General features: G+C 49.1%; 1 protein-coding gene across 1 annotated transcript in view; it reads left to right on the top strand.

Annotated features, from left to right (window-relative positions):
• dpf1 (double PHD fingers 1) overlaps positions 1-18,968 on the top strand; it is a 196,971-nt gene extending 178,003 nt beyond the window's left edge. Inside the window, exons 9-11 of the mRNA XM_060855942.1 lie at positions 15,144-15,256; positions 18,177-18,258; positions 18,784-18,968. Coding sequence (XP_060711925.1) covers positions 15,144-15,256; positions 18,177-18,258; positions 18,784-18,854 — 266 coding nt within the window. The 3' untranslated portion in view covers positions 18,855-18,968. The remainder of the gene's footprint in view (positions 1-15,143; positions 15,257-18,176; positions 18,259-18,783) is intronic.
• The last annotated feature ends 1,010 nt before the right edge of the window (positions 18,969-19,978 follow it).

Below are 19,978 nucleotides of genomic sequence, written 5' to 3'. Positions count from 1 at the left end.
TGGGGCTCTGGGATGCCTAACCCTCAGGTTTCCCCCAGCTCACTGCACTCCACATTAAAACACTTGTCCTCATGGTGGCTCAGCGTTTGTGGCCTCATTTCTGTCTTCACAGAATCCACGGCCTAAAATAAGGGGCTTGTTGTTAAAAGCACATTTCATGACATCAGATTTCTGGAGGGGGCATTGTTCTGTCAGTAATTAGATTAGATTACTTCCAGTGTGGAAACAGGCCCTTCAGCCCAACAAGTCCACACCGACCCATTTCCCTTTGACTAATGCACCTAACACTATGGGCAATTTAGCATGGCCAATCCACCTGACCTGCACACCTTTGTGACTGTGGGAGGAAACTGGAGCAAACCCACGCAGACTCGGGGAGAATATGCAAACTCCACACACAGAGTTGCCCGAGGCTGGAATCGAACCTGGGACCCTGGTGCTGTGAGGCAGCAGTGCTAACCACTGAGCCACCCATGCTGACTTCTCCAGCTTCTGGATTAGTGGTGCTGGAAGAGCACAGCAGTTCAGGCAGCATCCGAGGAGCAGTAAGATCAACGTTTCGGGCAAAAAGCCCTTCATCAGGAATAAAGGCAGTGAGCCTGAAGGGTGGAGAGATAAACTAGAGGAGGGTGGGGGTGGGGAGAAAGTAACATAGAGTACAATAGGTGAGTGGGGGAGGGGATGAAGGTGATAGGTCAGGGAGGAGGTTGGAGTGGATAGGTGGAAAAGGGGATAGGTAGGTAGGACAAGTCCGGACAAGTCATGGGGACAGTGCTGAGCTGGAAGTTTGGAACTAGGGTGAGGTGGGGAATCTTAAGCATCTGCAGTCCACACATTCTCCCCAGAGCTATACTCCCAATTCACGATCACAATTCTTTCCTGGCATGTCTCTCTCCCACCATCTCCCAAAGACATGGTCTTATGGTAGGATCCATCCCTTCAACTACCCCCACCTCCATCCAGCTCACCCCCCTACTCGGTGATTGTACAGCAGAGGTGTCACACTGCTCAGTCCAATTCTTGAGATATCCAGGAAGGAACTCTTGAAGTTGACCGCGTGAATGTGCCTTTGGCTGTAGAGGCTAGTGTGGACGAGCCAGACCCACCACCACTCCAACCTCCCCTCCCCCCCACCACCTCCCTTCCCAACCCCTCCCCTCCCATCGCCTCCCCTCCCACCACATCCCTCCCATCCCCTCCCCTCTCACTCCTCCCCTCCCATCGCCTCCCCTCCCATTACCTCCGCTCCCCTCCCACCACCTCCCCTCCCATCGCCTCCCCTCCCACCGCCTCCCCTCCCATCGCCTCCCCTCCCATTACCTCCCCTCCCACCACCTCCCCTCCCATCGCCTCCCCTCCCATTACCTCCGCTCCCCTCCCATCGCCTCCCCTCCCATCGCCTCCCCTCCCATTACCTCCGCTCCCCTCCCATCGCCTCCCCTCCCATCGCCTCCCCTCCCATTACCTCCCCTCCCACCACCTCCCCTCCCATCGCCTCCCCTCCCATTACCTCCCCTCCCACCACCTCCCCTCCCATCGCCTCCCCTCCCATTACCTCCCCTCCCACCACCTCCCCTCCCATCACCTCCCCTCCCATCGCCTCCCCTCCCACCACCTCCCCTCCCATCGCCTCCCCTCCCATTACCTCCGCTCCCCTCCCATCGCCTCCCCTCCCATCGCCTCCCCTCCCATTACCTCCCCTCCCACCACCTCCCCTCCCATCACCTCCCCTCCCACCACCTCCCCTCCCATCGCCTCCCCTCCCACCACCTCCCCTCCCATCGCCTCCCCTCCCATCACCTCCCCTCCCACCCTCTCCCCCCCACCACCTCCCTCCCATCCCCTCCCCTCCCACTCCTCCCCTCCCACCACCTCCCCTCCCATCACCTCCCCTCCCACCCTCTCCCCCCCACCACCTCCCTCCCATCCCCTCCCCTCCCACTCCTCCCCTCCCACCGCCTCCCCTCCCATTACCTCCCCTCCCACCCTCTCCCCCCCACCACCTCCCTCCCATCCCCTCCCCTCCCACTCCTCCCCTCCCACCACCTCCCCTCCCATTACCTCCGCTCGCCTCCCCTCCCATTACCTCCCCTCCCACCGCCTCCTCTCCCACCACCTCCCCTCCACCCCCTCCCCTCCCACCACCACTCCAGCCTCCCCTCCCATCACCTCCCCTCCTACCCCCTCCTCTCCCACCACTACTCCAGCCTCCCCTGCCACCACCTCCCCCCCAACTTTACAGAGACTTCCAGTCGCTCAGTGAACTGCAAGGGCTGAATGGCCTCCTCTAAGTCACTGTGCGGCAATAGAGGAGTGGTGTTGATGTTAAATCCCTTTCCACTCTCCTGCTCCTACCTCAAAGGTCCTGAGACCATTAATGCTCCAGCACCAGCAGCTGACACAGGCCGGGCCCTGGGTTCTGGGTAGGACAGGGCAGACTGCTCCCTGTTATGACAAATAGTGCTTTTGCAAACGGAGGGAGCAGGGGCCAAACTGAATCATCTTATTCAATTAAAAAAATGAACTGAAGATCTGAATCGCAAACAGAACGTGCTGGAGAAACTCAGCAGGTCTGGAGGCTCCCGTGGAAAGAGAGGAAGAGATTAACATTTTGAGTCCAGAGTTCAGAACCTTCTGAAGAACAGACCTCACCAGAATCAAAATGCTAACCCTGTTTCTCTCTCCACAGCCACTGCCAGACTTGCTGAGTTTTCCCAGCAAGACCACTTGATTGTTCCTTTAGGTTTGATCTGCCCAGTTCATCTCAGAGTTAATGCTGTAGTGGAGAATCCTTCCTGGCAGATTCATGTCACCTTGTGGAACATTCTGTCATTTTTGTGTGGACAGGAAATGTCATGTTTGACAAATCACAGGGTTATTGCCTCACTCTTTAAAGTGAAGCCACTGTGTTGTATTTACAGTACGAGAAATAAAGTACACCCTGCTGCTACTGAGTGTGAGGTTCGGAGATTGAATATTTGTGGATGTGGTGCCAATCAAGTAGGCTGCTTTTTCCTGGATGGTTTCAAGCTTCTCGAATGTTATTAGAGCACGTGGGGAGTATTCCATCACACTCTCGATGTGTGCCAACAATGTGCAGGTTGGGCAGATTAGCCATGGGAAATGCAGGATTTACAGGAATAGGGGAGGGAGTTTTGTCTGAATGGGATGCTTTTCGGAGGGTTGGTGTGGACCTGATGGGTCAAATGGCATCATTCCACACTGTAGGAATTCTTTGTTTGTGGACAGGCTTTGGGGAGTCAGGGGGTAAGTTATTCATTGCAGTATTTTCTGGTCTCTGAGCTATTTTTGTAGCCACTGTGTTTGTGTGATGGGTCCAGTTCAGTTTCTGGTCAATGGTAAACCGCAGGATGTTGATAGTGAGGGGTTCAGTGATGGGTAATGCCATTGAGTCTGGAACCAGGGGCATAGAAAACTCTGGACAGTATGCAGTTCTAGTCTTCTTATCTAATGAAGGAAGTAAGTGCAGTGGCAGTGGTTCAGAGGAGGTTTACCAGATTGATACATGGAAGGATTGGGTTGTTTGGTTGAGGAAAGGTTGGACAGACTGGTCTGGTTTCCAGTAGAGTTTAAAAGAGTGAGGGGGTGGTTTGATTGAAGTGTACAAAATCCTGAATGGTCTGGACAAGGTGGATATGGGAAGGATGGTTCCTTATGTGCGTCAGTCCAGAACCCGGAGCACTGTTTATAAATTAGAGGTCACCCTTTCAGGGGGAGAGGAGATGACTTTTTTGTTCTCTGTGAAGGTTGTGCAGCATTTAGACTGTCTACCTCAGAAAGTGATGGAAGTAGATTTATTGAATATTTCTAAGGCAGAGGTGGATTCTTGTTGGACGGGGCATCGAAAGGCATTGGGAGTTGGTGGGACATAGAAAAATACAGCACAGTACAGGCTCTTTGGCCCTCGATGTTGCACCGATCCAAGCCCACCTAACCTACACTAGCCCACTATCCTCCATATGTCTATCCAATGCCTGTTTAAATGCCCATAAAGAGGGAGAGTCCACCACTGCTACTGGCAGGGCATTCCATGAACTCACGACTTGCTGAGTAAAGAATCTACCCCTAACATCTGTCCTATACCTACCTCCCCTTAACTTAAAGCTATGCTCCCTCGTAACAGCTGACTCCATACGTGGAAAAAGGTTCTCATTGTCAACCCGATCTAAACCCCTAATCATCTTGTACACCTCTATCAAGTCACCCCTAAACCTTCTTTTCTCCAACGAAAACAGCCCCAAGTGCCTCAGCCTTTCCTCATACGATCTTCCTACCATACCAGGCAACATCCTGGTAAACCTCCTCTGCACCCATTCCAGTGCCTCCACATCCTTCCTATAGTATGGCGACCAAAACTGCGCACAATACTCCAGATGCAGCCGCACCAGAGTCTTATACAAAACGTGGAATTCAAAACACAAACAGATCAACCTTAATCTTATTGAATGGTGAGGCAGGCTTGAAGGGCAGAATGGCCTATTCTGTTTCTATTTCATATGTCCATTAAAACATGATAGGCCATTTGAGATCAGGAGCAACGTCTTAGAATCATAGAGATGTACAGCACAGAAACAGACCCTTCGGTCCAACTCATCCATACCAACTAGATATTCTAAACTTATCTAGTCCCAATTGCCAGCATTTGACCCATATCCCTCCAAACCCTTCCTATTCATGTACCCATCCAGATGCCTTTTAAATGTTGTAATTGTACCAGCCTCCACCACTTCCTCTGGCAGCTCATTCCATACCCGTACCACCCTCTGTGTGAAAACCTTGCCTATTCCCCCCCAATCCATGCCCCCTCGTGATTTTATAAACCTCTATAAGGTCACCTCACAACATCCAACGCTCCAGGGGAAACAGCCCCAGCCTGTTCAGCCTCTCCCTATAGCTCAAACCCTCCAACCCTGCCAATATCCTTGTAAATCTTTTCTGAACCCTTTAATATTTCACAACATCTTTTCTAAAGCAAGGAGACCAGAATTGAATGCAGAATTCCAAACCAATGAATTGTAGCACTGCAAGATGACCTCCCAACTCCACTCAATGCACTGACCAATGAAGGCAGGCATACCAAACCCCTTACTCACTGTCCTGTCTATGTGTGACTTCAAGGAACTATGAACTTCACAGAGAAAGGGCATGAAACTTTTGGAATTCTCTCCCAGAGGGTTATGGAGGCTCCATCTCTGAGTGAGTTCAGGACAGCGATAGCTAGGTTTGTAGATATTTAAGACATTGGGGGCTAGTACAGGGAAATGGAGTTGAGGTAAATGATGAGTCCTGATCTAGTCAAATGCAGAGCAGGCTTGAGGGGCTGAATGGCCTCCTCCTGCTCCATCCTGATATGTGCTGATGAAACTCAAGGGAAGACATTTGGATCTCTGCCTCTGCTCTTTGCTTGGGGCAGGAGAGGGGTAATTATGGTGAAGGCTGAGTGGAAGGGGGTCTGTCTGGAGGAGCTGATGGGTGAGCCAATTGGTAAACACGTGCATCATCACTCTCCACCTCACCACGTGGCTGGGTCAGTTTGGACGTTCAGAGCTGCCCGACGGAATGGAGGTGCAGGTTTGATGGGCTGAGTGGTCTATTTCTACTCCAAAATCCCTCTGTCAGTTGGAAAGGGAGGCAGCTTCCTCGGGATGCATGGATGACTTTAGCAATGAGGTTGCAATTGACTTTCCCGGTGGCACAGTGGTTAGCACTGCTGCCTCACAGCGCCTGAGACCTGGGTTCAATTCCCGACTCAGGCGACTGACTGTGTGGAGTTTGCACGTTCTCCCCGTGTCTGCGTGGGTTTCCTCCGGGTGCTCCGGTTTCCTCCCACAGTCCAAAGATGTGCGGGTCAGGTGAATTGGCCATGCTAAATTGCCCATAGTGTTAGTTAGGGGTAAAATGTAGGGGTATGGGTGGGTTGCAGGTCAGTGTGGACTTGTTGGGCCGAAGGGCCTGTTTCCACACTGTAAGTCTAATCTAATCTAATCTTCTCCCCAGAGTGTGACTCTGAGCAGGAGTCAGCTTTGTGAAGGAAGGAGATGAGGCCCGTCCAAGCTGTGTGCGTGGTCAGTTTTTGTGCAGTAGAGGCACACAAGTGATGGTCACATGTAGTTAATCCACCCTCTGTGTGCTGCACCTTGAACACTCCCAGTTCATTCTCCCTTCTGGTCAGATTTGGAACCGTTGTAGACGGAATTCATTAGTACCACAGCAGCAACTGGGAATCACCATTGCAGTAAACCCACTCAGGAAGTGGATCCATTTTGACAGAAACCAGCAAACACAGCGGGCTGGACTAATGCTATCCCAGCAACCCACTGAAGCTGATCGCTATCTGGAATCCTCGCAATGCAGAGTGATTTTCACTTTTATACTCACCTCCCCACATGCAGCTCTGTGCCAGTTTTATGGTTAGATTCCCTACAGTGTAGGGACAGACCCTTCGGCCCAACAAGTCCACACCGACCCTCCAACAGGTAACCCACCCTCGCCCATCTGACTAATGCACCTAACAACTATGGACAATTTAGCATGGCCAATTCATCTGGCCTGCACATCTTTGGAATGTGGGAGGAAACCCACGCAGACACGGGGAGAATGTGCAAACTCCACACAGACAGTCGCCCGAGGCTGGAATTGAACCTGGGACCTTGGCGCTGTGAGGCATCAGTGCTAACCACTGAGCCACGGTGCCACCTTTGGGCAGTTCTCAGCCCTGCCCAAAGGGCAATGCACCTTTGCTCAGGGTGGATCTAAGGGAGGTGTTTGCCACTCATGGGAGAGACGGAATCTGGGATTCTCCAATCTGAGGCAGTCACCAATAATCCCAATAGAGAAGAAGCTCCTGTACCCAGAGAGTGGTGAGAATGTGGACTCACTCCCACCAGAGAGATAGAGATTTGGGGGAATGGTGTTATGTGTTCCAGGGGAAGCTGGATAAACACATGGCAACCATCAGTGTCCTAGGGGTTACTAATGACTAGAGACTGAACTGGATTCTCCACATAAATACGGTGGCTGCAAGAGCAGGTCAGAGGCTAGGAATACTGCAGCGGTTAACTCACCTCCTAACTCCCAAAGCCTATCCACCATCTCCAAGGCACAAGTCAGGAGTGTAATGGAATACTTCACACTTGCCCTGGATGGGGGCAGCTCCAACAACTCTCAAGAAGCTCAAAACCATCCAGGACAAAGCAGCCCCTTTGATTGGCACCACATCCACTCTGCCCACCACTGACGCTCAGTAGCCGCAGTGTGTACCATCTACCAGATGCATTGCAGAAATTCACCAAAGATCCTCAGACAGCACCTTCCAAACCTACCTCCACTTCCGTATAGAAGGACAAGTGGGAACACCACCCCCTGCAAGTTCCCCTCCAAGTCCCTCACCATCCTGACTTGGAAATATATCGCCATTTCTTCAGTGTCGCTGGGTCAAAATCCTGGAATTTCCTCCCTAAGGGCACTGTGTGGGTTAACCCACAGCACACGGACTGCAGCGGGTCAAGAAGGCAGCTCACCCCCACCTTCTCAAGGGGGACAATAAATACTGTCCCTGGTAGCAGTGCCCATATCCCATGAATAAATGTCAAAGCAAACATGAAGTGGATGTACAGATAGGGTTGGAGGCAGATAAATGAAACCAGTATGGCCACAGAGAGGCAGGCAAGATGAAGGATAATTCCATCAATGACACGACTGGGTGCGGGGGAGGGTCTGGGTTATCACCTCTGTTCATTATGTCTTCAAGTGGAGTTGAATTGTAGAATGTTCACAGTGGTGACGTTTTGGTCCATCCTGTCAATGCTGGCTCACTGCAGGAGCCCTAATGCCCCAGTCAGTGTACGATAGATTAAATCTGCTCGGGCTAATGTTGCACTCTCTCAGTGGGCTACCCCATTGTGTCACAAGTGGTCCTGCCTGCAGTTGCTCTTGTCTACCACTAGAGGGGCCTTCAGAACTTCAGATCCCCTGCATTATGCTTAAAACAACTTACAGAATCCCTCCAGTGTTGAAACAGGCCATTCAACCCGTGGAATCCACAAAGACCCCCTGAAGATCCATCCTCTCTATCTGCAGAACTCCCCAGTTCCCGTGGATCATCCACTGAGCAAAATAACATGGTCAATCCATCAAGTTGGAGCAGCCAGAGGAAACCTGTACAGACACAGGGAGAACTTACAAACTCCACACAGACAGTTGCCTGAGGCTGGAACTGAACCTGGGACCTTGGCATGTGAGGTAGCAGTGCTAACCACTGAGCCACTCTGCTATCCCTTATAGTCATGTAGTGCCTTTAATGTTGCCCAGCGTTCCCAGGCATACGAGACAAATATTAAATCGAACAACTTCAGGTGGTATGGGACAAGTGACCCATAGCTTGGACAAAGGGGTAGGTTCCGAGGAGCAACTTATAGAGCAGGGGTTGCAGAGAGGTTTGGGGAGAGCTTTCTAGAGGTCAGGGACCTGGCAGCCAACAGTGGATTGGAATTCGAGATACTCTGGAACATGAGGAGTGTCCTTTGGGGGTAACTTGTGAGGCTGGAGGGGTTTTCAGAGGCAGGGAGGAAGGCAAGGCGACAGCGGGTGAGAATTTTAAAATACGGGTTAAATTCTCTCTCAGAAACTCAATACTTCATCCTGTCTGTTCATGAGATAAGGCACAGGGGATCGACCAGTCTCTGTACAATTTGAGACAGCTTCCTTTCCCTTTAAGAATTTATTTGAGAGTAATGTGATTCAAAACATATCCTTCTTTCAGACCTTATACAACATGCTGAAATCCTTAAAGGGGTTTTGTTTTATGGACATATAACTCACAAAAGCCGCTGAAACGTCTGGTTAGTGTATGGAATATGGGTCCTCAGAATTAAATGATTCCTGACTCTCCCTGTTTTCTGGAGTTGATTATTGCAAGATTAGATTTTTTTTTAAAAGGATAATGATTAGTAAAAAACCAACAAAGGACCAGCATTAGCAAAGAGTATGCAGTCAGAGGGAGAGCCTCCCTCCTCTGCAACAGCTTCAGCTGAAATCAGAGCAGACTGACATTTTGAAGGTTATTTTCAGTGTTTCAGGCTAGTTGGGTGTTACATCGGGAGCCTCCATATAAGCTGCTGGATAGCATTGTGTCGAGAGGTTTTATTTTCTTCCATCCAGGATGGAGGTGTGGCTGGGTTATTGCATTCCTAATTGTCCCTGAACTGAGTCTCTTGCTGGGGCCATTTCAGAGGGCAGTAAAGGATCAACTACATCATAGTGGGTCTGGAGTCACGTATAGGCCACACCAGGCAACAATGACGGATTCACAACAATGACCATCATTCGGCTAGTTTTAAAATGAAGTAATAATCTACTATGGTGGGATTTGAACCCCTATCCCCAGAGGATTAGGGTTGTTACCCCATTAAGAATACCCCTACACCACTGCTGTGGGCCTAGGCAGGTTCTTTGCTCCACATTTGGTCCCACACCCCTTTTCATTCCCCCTTCACCCCAGAAAGATCTGGCCTTTTCAGATTTGTTCCCTTTGTTCTTTTCCAGGTAGACCACCTTGAAACAATCAGATTTAGTGCTTTCTCCTCCACATACCAGTAAGATTCATTCAAATTAGGAGCAAATGCAGGCCATTCAGCCCCTTGAACCCATTCCATGGTTGATCTGCTTATAGCCTTGACTCTGCTTTGCTGCCTACTCCCTGGTAACCATTGACTCCCTTGTTAATGAAGAATTTACCCACCTTGGCCTTAAAAATATTGACTGGTCCCGAGCCTCTGGCAAGAGTGTTTTCAAAGACTTGTAGAATCCTAGACATGTACAGCACAGAAACAGACCCTCCAGTCCATCTCTTCCATGCCAGCCAGATGTCCTCAATTACACTAGTTCCATTTGCCAACATTTGGCCCATATCCCTCTAAGCTCTTCTTATTCATATACCCATCCAGATGCTTTTTAAATGTTGTAATTGTACCAGCCTCCACCACCCTCCCTGGCAGCTCATTCCACACACGCACCACCCTCTGTGTGAAATAAATTGCCCCTTAGGTCCGTTTTAAATCTTTCCCCTCTCACCTTAAACCTATGCCCTCTATTTTTGGTCATTCCTACCCTGGGGAAAAGACCTTGGCTGTTCACCCTATTCGTGTCCCTCATGATTTTATAAACTTCTATAATGTTATCCCTCAGCCCCCGACACTCCAGGGACAATATCCACAGCCTATTCAGCCTCTCATTATGGATCCCGTAAGAGAAAAAAACTCCTCATCTCCAATGGGGAACCCATCAAAATGAAACTAGATCTCAAGTTCCCTAGATCTCGACTGGGGAGGGGGGGATGGTCTGGTGGTGGTGGTGATCAGGGTCCCAGTTGAGGTAGGAAGCTGAGACTGTACCCCCACCACCCTTCTCTCTTCTACACCCCATCCCATTTCTCCACAGCCCCTACTATTCACTGAGGCCTCATGAGAACTTGCAAGTCTTAAAACAGGGTCACAGTTTAGGAACTCTTTGGTTTTGTATTCTAGATAGTGCCAGCTCAGGTGGTAGTACCATTACCTGTGTGTTGTTGGCACTCCAGGTTCACCTCTCAAGATTGAGTACAGAGATACCGATGCAGGGCTGAGGGAGTGCTGCACTGTCAGACAGGCTGCCCCTTATTGACTCAGTTACACTGAGGCTCACTGTGTCGGACGGAAAGGTTCCCCAGAAATTGATTTGACTGGGGGACTCTCTCCCAAGTGAATGATTCAACATTTCTGCCTCAAATAAGGTTTTGAAAACAGGTTACCCATGTCGCAGATTGTGGGATCTTGCTATGTCTGTATGGGCGATCATATTTGCAACCACTACACTTCAGAAAGTATTTCGTTGGCTGATTTCGCTCTGAATTGTCCAGTGGTTCAGAAAGCCATCAGGGATCATTGTTGTGGTAGTATTGCTGCCTCGGGCTCAGGAGGCCCGAGTTCAGGACCCTCCTGACCCAGACCTGTGTTGTAATGTTTGATCACAAAAGTCTAGTAATGCAGCTCTCTTTATGACCAGGTTTGAAAAGTGAGACTCTCTTTCTCAAAGACCAGTCTGTAAGCACTTTGGGATTTGAAAACAATTTGGCAGTTTTTATGTCATTTTCTCTCTCTTTTTATTTTTGTCTCTTCTCCTCTCTCTCTTTCTTTCATTTTTTTTTCATTTTCTTTCTCTGTTTCTTTCTCTCTCTTTCTCTTTCTCTCTATCTCTCTTTCTGTCCCCAGTACTTCCAGCTCAGACTGAACAGAACAGAGTTTCACTGAGTTGAGTTCTTGGTTGGGGTGAGTTTTGAGTCCCTGAGTTTCAGATTCTCTGATCAAATCCCAAAACACACACTCTCCAGGTGAGCAAATAAATTTTAAGCCAACAGCAAATGATGAAACTATTGAAAAACCAATGGAAACATCACTATATCAAGTCCTTTTAAATTGCAAACAATGGTTTAAATGCAGATTTTCTTTGTAAACAAAGCCCTGAGCTCTTGGTTCATTGAATCATTGAACAGTTTTTAGCCCAGAGGAGGTCGTTCAGCCCGTTATATTCATACTGGCTCTCTGCAAGACAACTCAGCCTCTCCCATTCTCCTGCAAGTATTTTTTCTGCTTTAGATATTTATCCAATTCCCTTTTGACAGCCTCAACTGAATCTGCCTCCATCACAATCTCAGCATCTTCCAGGCCTCAGCTGCTTGCCAGATAAGGCCATTTCTCCCTCTGTCTCCACTCAGCCTGAACTGGAATCCTGTGGTTCTTAATCCTTCTCCCAAATGGACTGGCATCTTCCACTGATGGTGAACCTGGGGCAGCCGGGGAAAGGAGCTGAGACTCCAGGTTTCCTTTGAAATTGCCTGGGATGGTTTTAGGAGGGGGGAAGGTGGGGTGCAATTAACCTCAGTGCCTTGGAAACTCAGCCAAGAGCAGTTCTCTGTACCCTCCCCACAACAAGCTTCACACACACAAAGCCATTGTCCAGCGACTTGCTAAAAGGGTGTCTGAGCATGTGTCTCTGTGCGTGTGTGTGTGTGTCAGTGTGCCTGTGCGTGTGTGTGTCAATGTGCCTGTGCGTGTGTGTGTCAGTGTGCCTATGCGTTTGTGTGTCAGTGTCTCTGTGCGTGTGTGTCAGTGTGCCTGTGCGCGTGTGTCAGTGTGCCTTGCATGTGTGTGTCAGTGTGCCTGTGCGTGTATGTGTCAGTGTGCCTGTGCGTGTGTGTGTCAGTGTGCCTTGCACGTGTGTGTCAGTGTGCCTGTGCGTGTGTATCAGTGTCTCTGTGCATGTGTGTGTCAGTGTCTCTGTGCGTGTGTGTCAGTGTGCCTGTGCGTGTGTTTGTGTCAGTGTGCCTGTGCGTGTGTGTGTCTGAGTGTGTGTGTGTGTGTGTCAGTGTCTCTGTGCGTGTGTGTGTCAGTGTCTCTGTGCATGTGTGTGTCAGTGTCTCTGTGCGTGTGTGTGTCAGTGTTCCTGTGCGTGTGTGTCAGTGTGCCTGTGCCTGTGCGTGTGTGTGCATCTGAGTATCTGTCTGTACAGAGGTTAGGATAGGTTTGGGCGATGATACTGCTGCAGGTGAATAGCTGACTGTTACACTTATGCAGGGCAAAGTGGCAGGTTATGGAGGCACCTGAGGGCTGAAGGGTCTAGGGAATCCTATAACTGAGTAGGGAGAGGGGAGAAAATTATTGGGAAAGTGGAGCGAGTTGAGGGAACGTGTGATTTAATCCCAGGTGCAGTCATATAGTTGTTCCTGGTATTGCATGGTGAATTTTATATTTAAAAGCTGAATTTATTCCAGTTGAGTGTGACCAGGGAGTGTAGATGCTCAGGACTGAAGCTGCATGAAATTACTAAGCTGTTCCTTTGATTTTCTGAAAGATTGATGCTGTTTGAGACACAGACAGGTTCAGACTGAGGGACCGGGCAGAGGTTGGGGTGGAGAGTGGGGGAGGGGGTTCTTGATTTAAAACATTGACAGTAACTGCTCCCAGCTGCCCAGGATGTGGGTTATCTCCATTGAGCTAAACAGGAAAAAAAAACCTTTGCTCAAATTTTCATTCAACCAACTTCTGCTATGTGCTCCGACAGTTCCTGGACCAAACAGGTTTTAGGAGGAGGAGAAGGCCATTCAGTTCAACAGATACAGTCAAATATTCCTGAATATTGGTTTTCCCAAATTGACTGGCAGCTCACTCACTCCCTCTTGCTGGCGTCTCCCACTCCCCTCATTGCAATACCCAGTTTGGGAACAGCTTCCCTCAGGATCAGGCAAGTCAGCGAGTCTAGCGTTGACATCTGACTTGGAAAGGCATCACCGCCCAGCGTGATACTGCCCACTTTGTCAAACCCTCACAAACAACTTATAATAAGCATCTTATATTGGCAAAAAGGACACCATCCAGGTGCTGAGACCCTGCCCTAGGGTGCCCTTGTGGACTGAGGCAAATCCCTGGGGTGCCACTCTTAAGTGCTGACACCCCCGGGCTACACCATTGGCACTCAGACCCCACCTTGGTGTAGACCTTTGGGCATTCAGACCCCACCCTGGTATAGACCCTTGGGCACTCTGACCCCACCCTGGTGTAGACCCTTGGGCACTCTGACCCCACCCTGGTGTAGACCCTTGGGCACTCTGATCCCACCCTGGTGTAGACCCTTCGGCACTCTGACCCCACCCTGGTGTAGACCCTTAGGCATTCAGACCCCACCCTGGTGTAGACCCTTGGGCACTCTGACTCCACCCTGGTGTAGACCCTTAGGCATTCAGACCCCACCCTGGTGTAGACCCTTGGGCACTCTGACCCCACCCTGGTGTAGACCCTTGGGCAATCTGACCCCACCCTGGTGTAGACCCTTGGGCATTCAGCCACCATCCTACAGTACACCTTTGGAGACTTAGACCTCACCCTATGGTACACCCTTGGGCACTCAGACCCCACCCTAATGTGCTGAGGACAACAGCCCAGTGTTCAAGACCAATTAAGGCATCTCCTACTGTTGCTATGACTGAGGTCAGTGCATCAACCCTAGACCTGGGATCTTGCTGTACATGACTGTCTGTTGCTAGGTCCTCCACTGATCCAGCAAGAAACATTGATGTTCTGATTTCTGCCTCGTTCAGAACATTGGAATAACTGTTCCTCGATGAATGTTCTTTTTGATGACTGAAATCCCCATCCAGTATCTCCAGATTGGCTGCTATGTTTGACTACACTTCAGGCAGTGCTCCTTCGGCCGAGTGGTGCTAAAGAAATGCAGGTCTTCTTTCTCTCAGTTGGGTTGTACCAATGCCAGGTACCTTGGCATCATCTTGAGGGGTCTGAGGAAATCTCACCAATCCTTCAGGGAAAGGGTTACACACAGAACTGGAGTGGGGAAAAGAACAAAGGGGGGGGGTGGTATCAGTCAGAAATCTTCAACCAATCACCATTCCCCCTTCCCCCCAACCAATCAGTGATGTCAGGCTGTAACCCCCATAGGGAGGGCAGTGGGAACCTGGACCCCCCCTCCCTCAAGAAACCCCCCAGGTCTGGGATTGTCCTCAATTTGGGGAGAGTCAGGGTTATAGGCCCAGAATAGTCAAGCAACCCCTGGGGCTAAAGTGGTGGGTCAGGATTGGGAGGCTGAGTGGCCTCTCCCAGCTGCTGTGGGTAGGATCAATCCCACCAATTTCAGGTAACTGAAAGGGGAAATGTTACCCACGCCCAACCGAACCCCACCCCAGCCCCTTGGGTTTGAGGGCAGACAGTTGTTAGAGAGCCTGAGGAAGCAGAATAAAAATCTGGATGCGGATGCTGGAAATCGGAAATTGCTGGAAAAGCTCAGCATGTCTGGCAGCATCTGTGGAGAGCAATTCCTATGTGAGCAGAGGCTGGGACTTATAGAACATAGAACATAGAAAAATACAGCGCAGTACAGGCCCTTCGGCCCTTGATGTTGCGCTGACCCAAGCCCACCTAACCTACACTAGCCCACTATCCTCCATATGCCTATCCAATGTCTGTTTAAATGCCCATAAAGAGGGAGAGTCCACCACTGTTACTGTTATCCAGAGAGTTTGACTGGGTCTGATTGTGTGTGTGTGTCTCTCTCTCTCTCTCTCTCGCCTCCCTCAGGCCACCCATCGTGTCTGCAGTTCACCGTGAACATGACCGCTGCGGTAAGGACCTATCGCTGGCAATGCATTGAGTGTAAATCCTGCAGCCTCTGCGGTACCTCAGAGAACGATGTAAGTTACCGCGGCAACGCGACGTGGGGACAGTGAACCCCGACACAATGGGTCGAGGTGTGGGGGTGGCATCAACCAGATACAAGACCAGCTGGAGGTGGCGTAATGGCACAGAAAGGGAGCCATTCGGCCCATCCAGGCCTATGCTGGGCTGTCTACGAATCTCCTTAACCGAAAGCGAGGGCAATTTGTACAACACTGTGTCACAGGCCTTAGAGGAAGGAATATGTTCCGATCTGGGACAGTTCCGGAAAGATGCTAAGGCTTCGGGAATGGTAGAGAGGGAAATGGGACGAGAGACCTCAGTGATTTGGACAGACTGGAAATCGTTCTCCTCAGAGCAGGGAAGGTTAATAGGGGGATAGAACCGGGCATTTCGATGGAGTCAGTCTGGATCAAGTGTTTCCATTGGCTGGTGAGTCAGGTAACCAGAAGGACACAGATGGAAGGGGGATCCAGAGAAGGGAGGGGGCGAGGAGAATATTTTAACTCAGTTACTTGCGGTGATATGGAATGGACTGACTGAAGTGGGGGTGAGTGAGAACAGATGGAAAAAGAAAAAAATAATGGTGGGATAGGAGAAGGAGAGAGAGAGAGATGGGGAGTAGCTGAAGGGAAAGGATATCTGCATTTACATAGCACCTTTCACAACTTCAGTACCTATCAAAGTGCTGTACTTTTCAGATTACTTTCTTTTAATGGTGTCATCCCCATTGTAACAATCAATTTGCAAACTGCAAGTTCCCACAAATAGCAGCAAAACAAATGATACAGTAAAAATAAAAACAGAAAGTGCTCTGGAGAGATTCTGAAATACAGCTGTACTAGTCTCGAAATGTTAACTCTGTTTCTCTGTCCTTAGGCACCACCAGACCTGCTGAGTTTCTCTAGCACTTCCTGTTTTTGTTCCAGATTTTCAGCCTTGCAGTGTTGAGTTTTGAAGTGATTTAATGATGTTTTAAGTGTTAATTGAAGGGTACATGTTGGGCAGGGCTCGGCTACTGAACTTCGAATAGTGGCCCAGAGATGTTGCACTTTGACCTCGTAGCTTTGAGCTACCCTCTTAGCCTGAAAGAGGGGTGACAGTTACAATGCCTGACTCGACTGACTGAGGACCCTGTGGGAACAGGCGACGTGACCCTGTGGCTTGATAGCGGAAGGAAAGGGGGGCTGATGGTGAGAGTGTGAAATAAAAAAAACCCTGGATTCTGTTCATTGATGAATTTCACATCAAGTGAAGTCGTTGATCGCTCACTCGAACTGCCAGGAGAAATGGTGATGGTGGCTATAGTTGCAACATTCAAAAGGCATCTGGATGGGGACATGAATAGGGAGGGTTTAGAGAGATATGGGTCAGGTGCTGGCAAGTGGGACTAGGTCAGATTGGGACAATAAAGGATAGTCTATTCTACTCTAGATGTGGATGAGTTGGACCCAAGGTTTGGTGTCTGTGTTGTATGATTCTGTGACCCAATGGGTGTTTATAAGGACAGAGAAAACATAGCAGGCGTCCAGGGCAAGGTTCCAGAGATTTAAATCTTCCAATTTTAGTCCCAACAATACGCATGTTGTTTTATTCATTAGATGTGAGTGTCTCTGGCTAGGCCACCATTTATCACCCATCCCTAATTGCCCAGAGAGCATCACTGTGGGTCTGGAGTTACATGTAGGGCCAGACCAGGTAACAATGGTAGTGTCCTTCTCTAAAGGGGCATTAGTGACCCAGTTAGGTTCCTCCCCGCCAATAGTTTCATGCTCATCATTAGACTCTTAATTCCAGATTTTTATTGAATTTAAATTTGACCATCTGCCGTGGCAGGATTCGGACCGGGACCCCAGAACATTACAGGCGTCTCTGTATCCACGGTCAAGCGATAATACTGCTAGGTCATGAATCCTCAATTGCATCTCTCATGCTGTATGTCATCCCAAGGCAAGAGCACACGAGTGCAATCTGATCGGATTTGACAGTGAGACGGTAGTTAAGGTTTAAGGACCTGTGCCCAAACAGAAGATTGATTCTCAGCAACAGCTTAAAGCAGGAAGGTGAGTAACAGGCAAAGGGGGAGACGTTCCAGAATTTGAAGCTCAGATTGCTGAAGATATAGCCCAGCACTCTCTTCCCCCCCCTCCCAACCTTGTACAGTTATTAAAATGGGGCCGGGGGTGGGATGTATTTGCAAGAGAAAGCAACAAATTATATGAATTAGTTTTGTATTTCCTTGAATAAAGATTAAATGATGTTATAGTTATTGTGGTTATGATGATAAAGGAAGTTGATAAACTATTTTAACACATAGAAACTAGGAGCAGGAATAGGCCATTCGGCCCTTTGAGCTTGCTGCACCATTCAGTATGATCATGGCTGATCATTCAACTCAGTCCCCGTGCTCCCCTTTCAACTCCCATATCCTCTGATCTCTTTACCCCAAAGAATTATATCTAACTCCTCTTGAGAACATTTGGCCTTAACTGATTTTCTCTGTTGGTTGGGAGCAGCGCAGGGAATAGGCAGGGAGAGTCCAGAACAAAGGGTTTTAACATTAAAGTTAGTCTATTAGTGATGGCACGAATAGATTCTGGAATATTCCCTCTGCCCAGTAGACACTGGTGGTCAGTCCCGAGGAGGATGGATTTTTGTCGAGTATAGGGATTGCGATTATGGAATCACGTCATGAGGGGCTGAATGGCCTACTGCTATTCCAGTAGGAAGCAAAGGCTTTGAATTAGAGGGAGGTTTAAAACTGCACCAAACATGAGAGCAGTTTGGGATTTACAGAGTTCACCAGTATTCCAGTTTGCTTGTTTAAAGAAGCACAATCTCAATTGAGGTACTTGATATATCAGTAAAATGAACCTGTCTGGGTATCGCAGTAGCACCTAACATAAAACCTGATTATTCCCTCCCTCCTGACTCCAGGATCAGTTACTGTTCTGTGATGATTGTGATCGAGGATATCACATGTACTGCCTGAACCCACCGATGTCTGAACCTCCTGAAGGTAAGGACCTCTTTCCTACCCCTCTCCTACCAACGCATTTCCTCCCACAGTCCAAAGATATGCAGGCTAGGTGGATTAGCCATGGGAAATGCAGGATTAGAGGTGGGGGGGACGGGGGGATGGGTATGGGTTGAATGTTGTTTGGACTCAATGGGCTGATTGGCCATGTCTCCATTCGAAGTTCTCATCACATTATTCATTAAGGACACATTTGTCAGCACTGTCACGTGTGCTGTGTCACACATGACATCGGAACTGGAAATTCCGCAATGAACACGCAGGGCTAATTGCCGACAGTTGTCAATTGTCAACAAACATGGCTGACGGCTGTTTCCGATGTCAATATGTCACGCTGTAATTGCACCCTCCAGCCAGTGGTGGCACTGCCAAGAAAGGGATGGTCAACTCTCAGTCAGCTCGTCAGTCTGAATGACTGAACCTCACTAGCCTGTGGGAAAAAATGTTCAATCAGGACAAGTTGGATTCATTTTGTCCCTTGTTTTTCTCCCCACCCCCTCCCCACAGGCAGTTGGAGCTGTCATTTGTGTTTACAACAGTTGAAAGAGAAAGCCTCAGCCTACATCACGTTGACCTAAAAGCCGACGTCGTCATTGGTGCGTTGGTGCCAATGACCCTGAAGTTTTGCTCGCCCTGCTCAGAAAGGTGACCCGGTTCCCGAAACCTGGCACTGAAACCTTGTGAGATTGTGATCCTTGATTTGGAGAGGTCAGAATGCTGCTACTTGGGGCAATTTCTATCCTTGAACTGTGATTGCAAACGTGAAATGAAGTGTTTTACACACGATGTTTTAATGAGGGGCTCTTATTTTACTTTGCAAAGCAAATATCCTCAACATCAAACATTGCTTAGAGATAATCGAACAAAGAGCAACTCCAGCCATTGAGAGAATTATCTTGCTCCAATTGATTTTATCTCAGCCTCAAGAAGACCGCACGTTATCGTCAATGACCCGTTTATTGAACAAACCCTGGTAACACCACCGTCTTGGTCAGGTTTTCGCATGTTCTATTGGTGTTATCCAAGAGTTGGACCCAGTGAAGGAACAGGATCGTCTAACCCTTCGATAAAAAAAAAAGTTGTTTCTTGTAAAAAGGAAGTGCATGTTGTGATATATGTATATTGTACTTTCATCCGGTCCTCCCCTCCTCATCAAAGGACCAATGTCAGATTGAATTGAATCGGTCCAATCTCTGTACAGCAGACTGGAGTGTGGAAGTCGAAGCCAGCAATCCTGAGGAAACACGTTTTTTTGCTGGCCACTTTGCCCTCAGCCTCCTGTCTATACACAGAGTGTTCAACCTGGTTTCCCCAGCTCCCTGGAAAACACAACCCTCTTCATCGGGACAGCATCCCCTGGCAAGAAACAAAAGGCAAATTTTACACACCCCCTCCCCCCACTCAAGTAAACCCAGAATAAGGCCTGGGACTGTGGGATGCTGGCCAGTTTGAACTTACTTTTGTGAAGGCCTGAACAGAGGAGTGCTCCAGGCCTTCATCTTCTGTTCATGTCATTAGTGTACACTATGCTGTACTTTGGGATTATTTGCAGAAAAGAGCGTGTGCTTGTATATATGTGTGTGCGTGAGGACTGAGGACCACCTCATTGGCTGGCACTGGTGATTGGCAATCATTCCGACCGACTCTCTGACCTGTCAATAACTCCTCAACTTAGCCCGGTCACTCCCAATTCCAAGGAAGA

Source organism: Hemiscyllium ocellatum, chromosome 47 (genome assembly GCF_020745735.1).
Source record: "Hemiscyllium ocellatum isolate sHemOce1 chromosome 47, sHemOce1.pat.X.cur, whole genome shotgun sequence".
Lineage (NCBI taxonomy): Eukaryota > Metazoa > Chordata > Chondrichthyes > Orectolobiformes > Hemiscylliidae > Hemiscyllium > Hemiscyllium ocellatum.
Note: the sequence above shows the minus strand (reverse complement) of the source record. Positions and strands in the feature narration are given on the sequence as shown.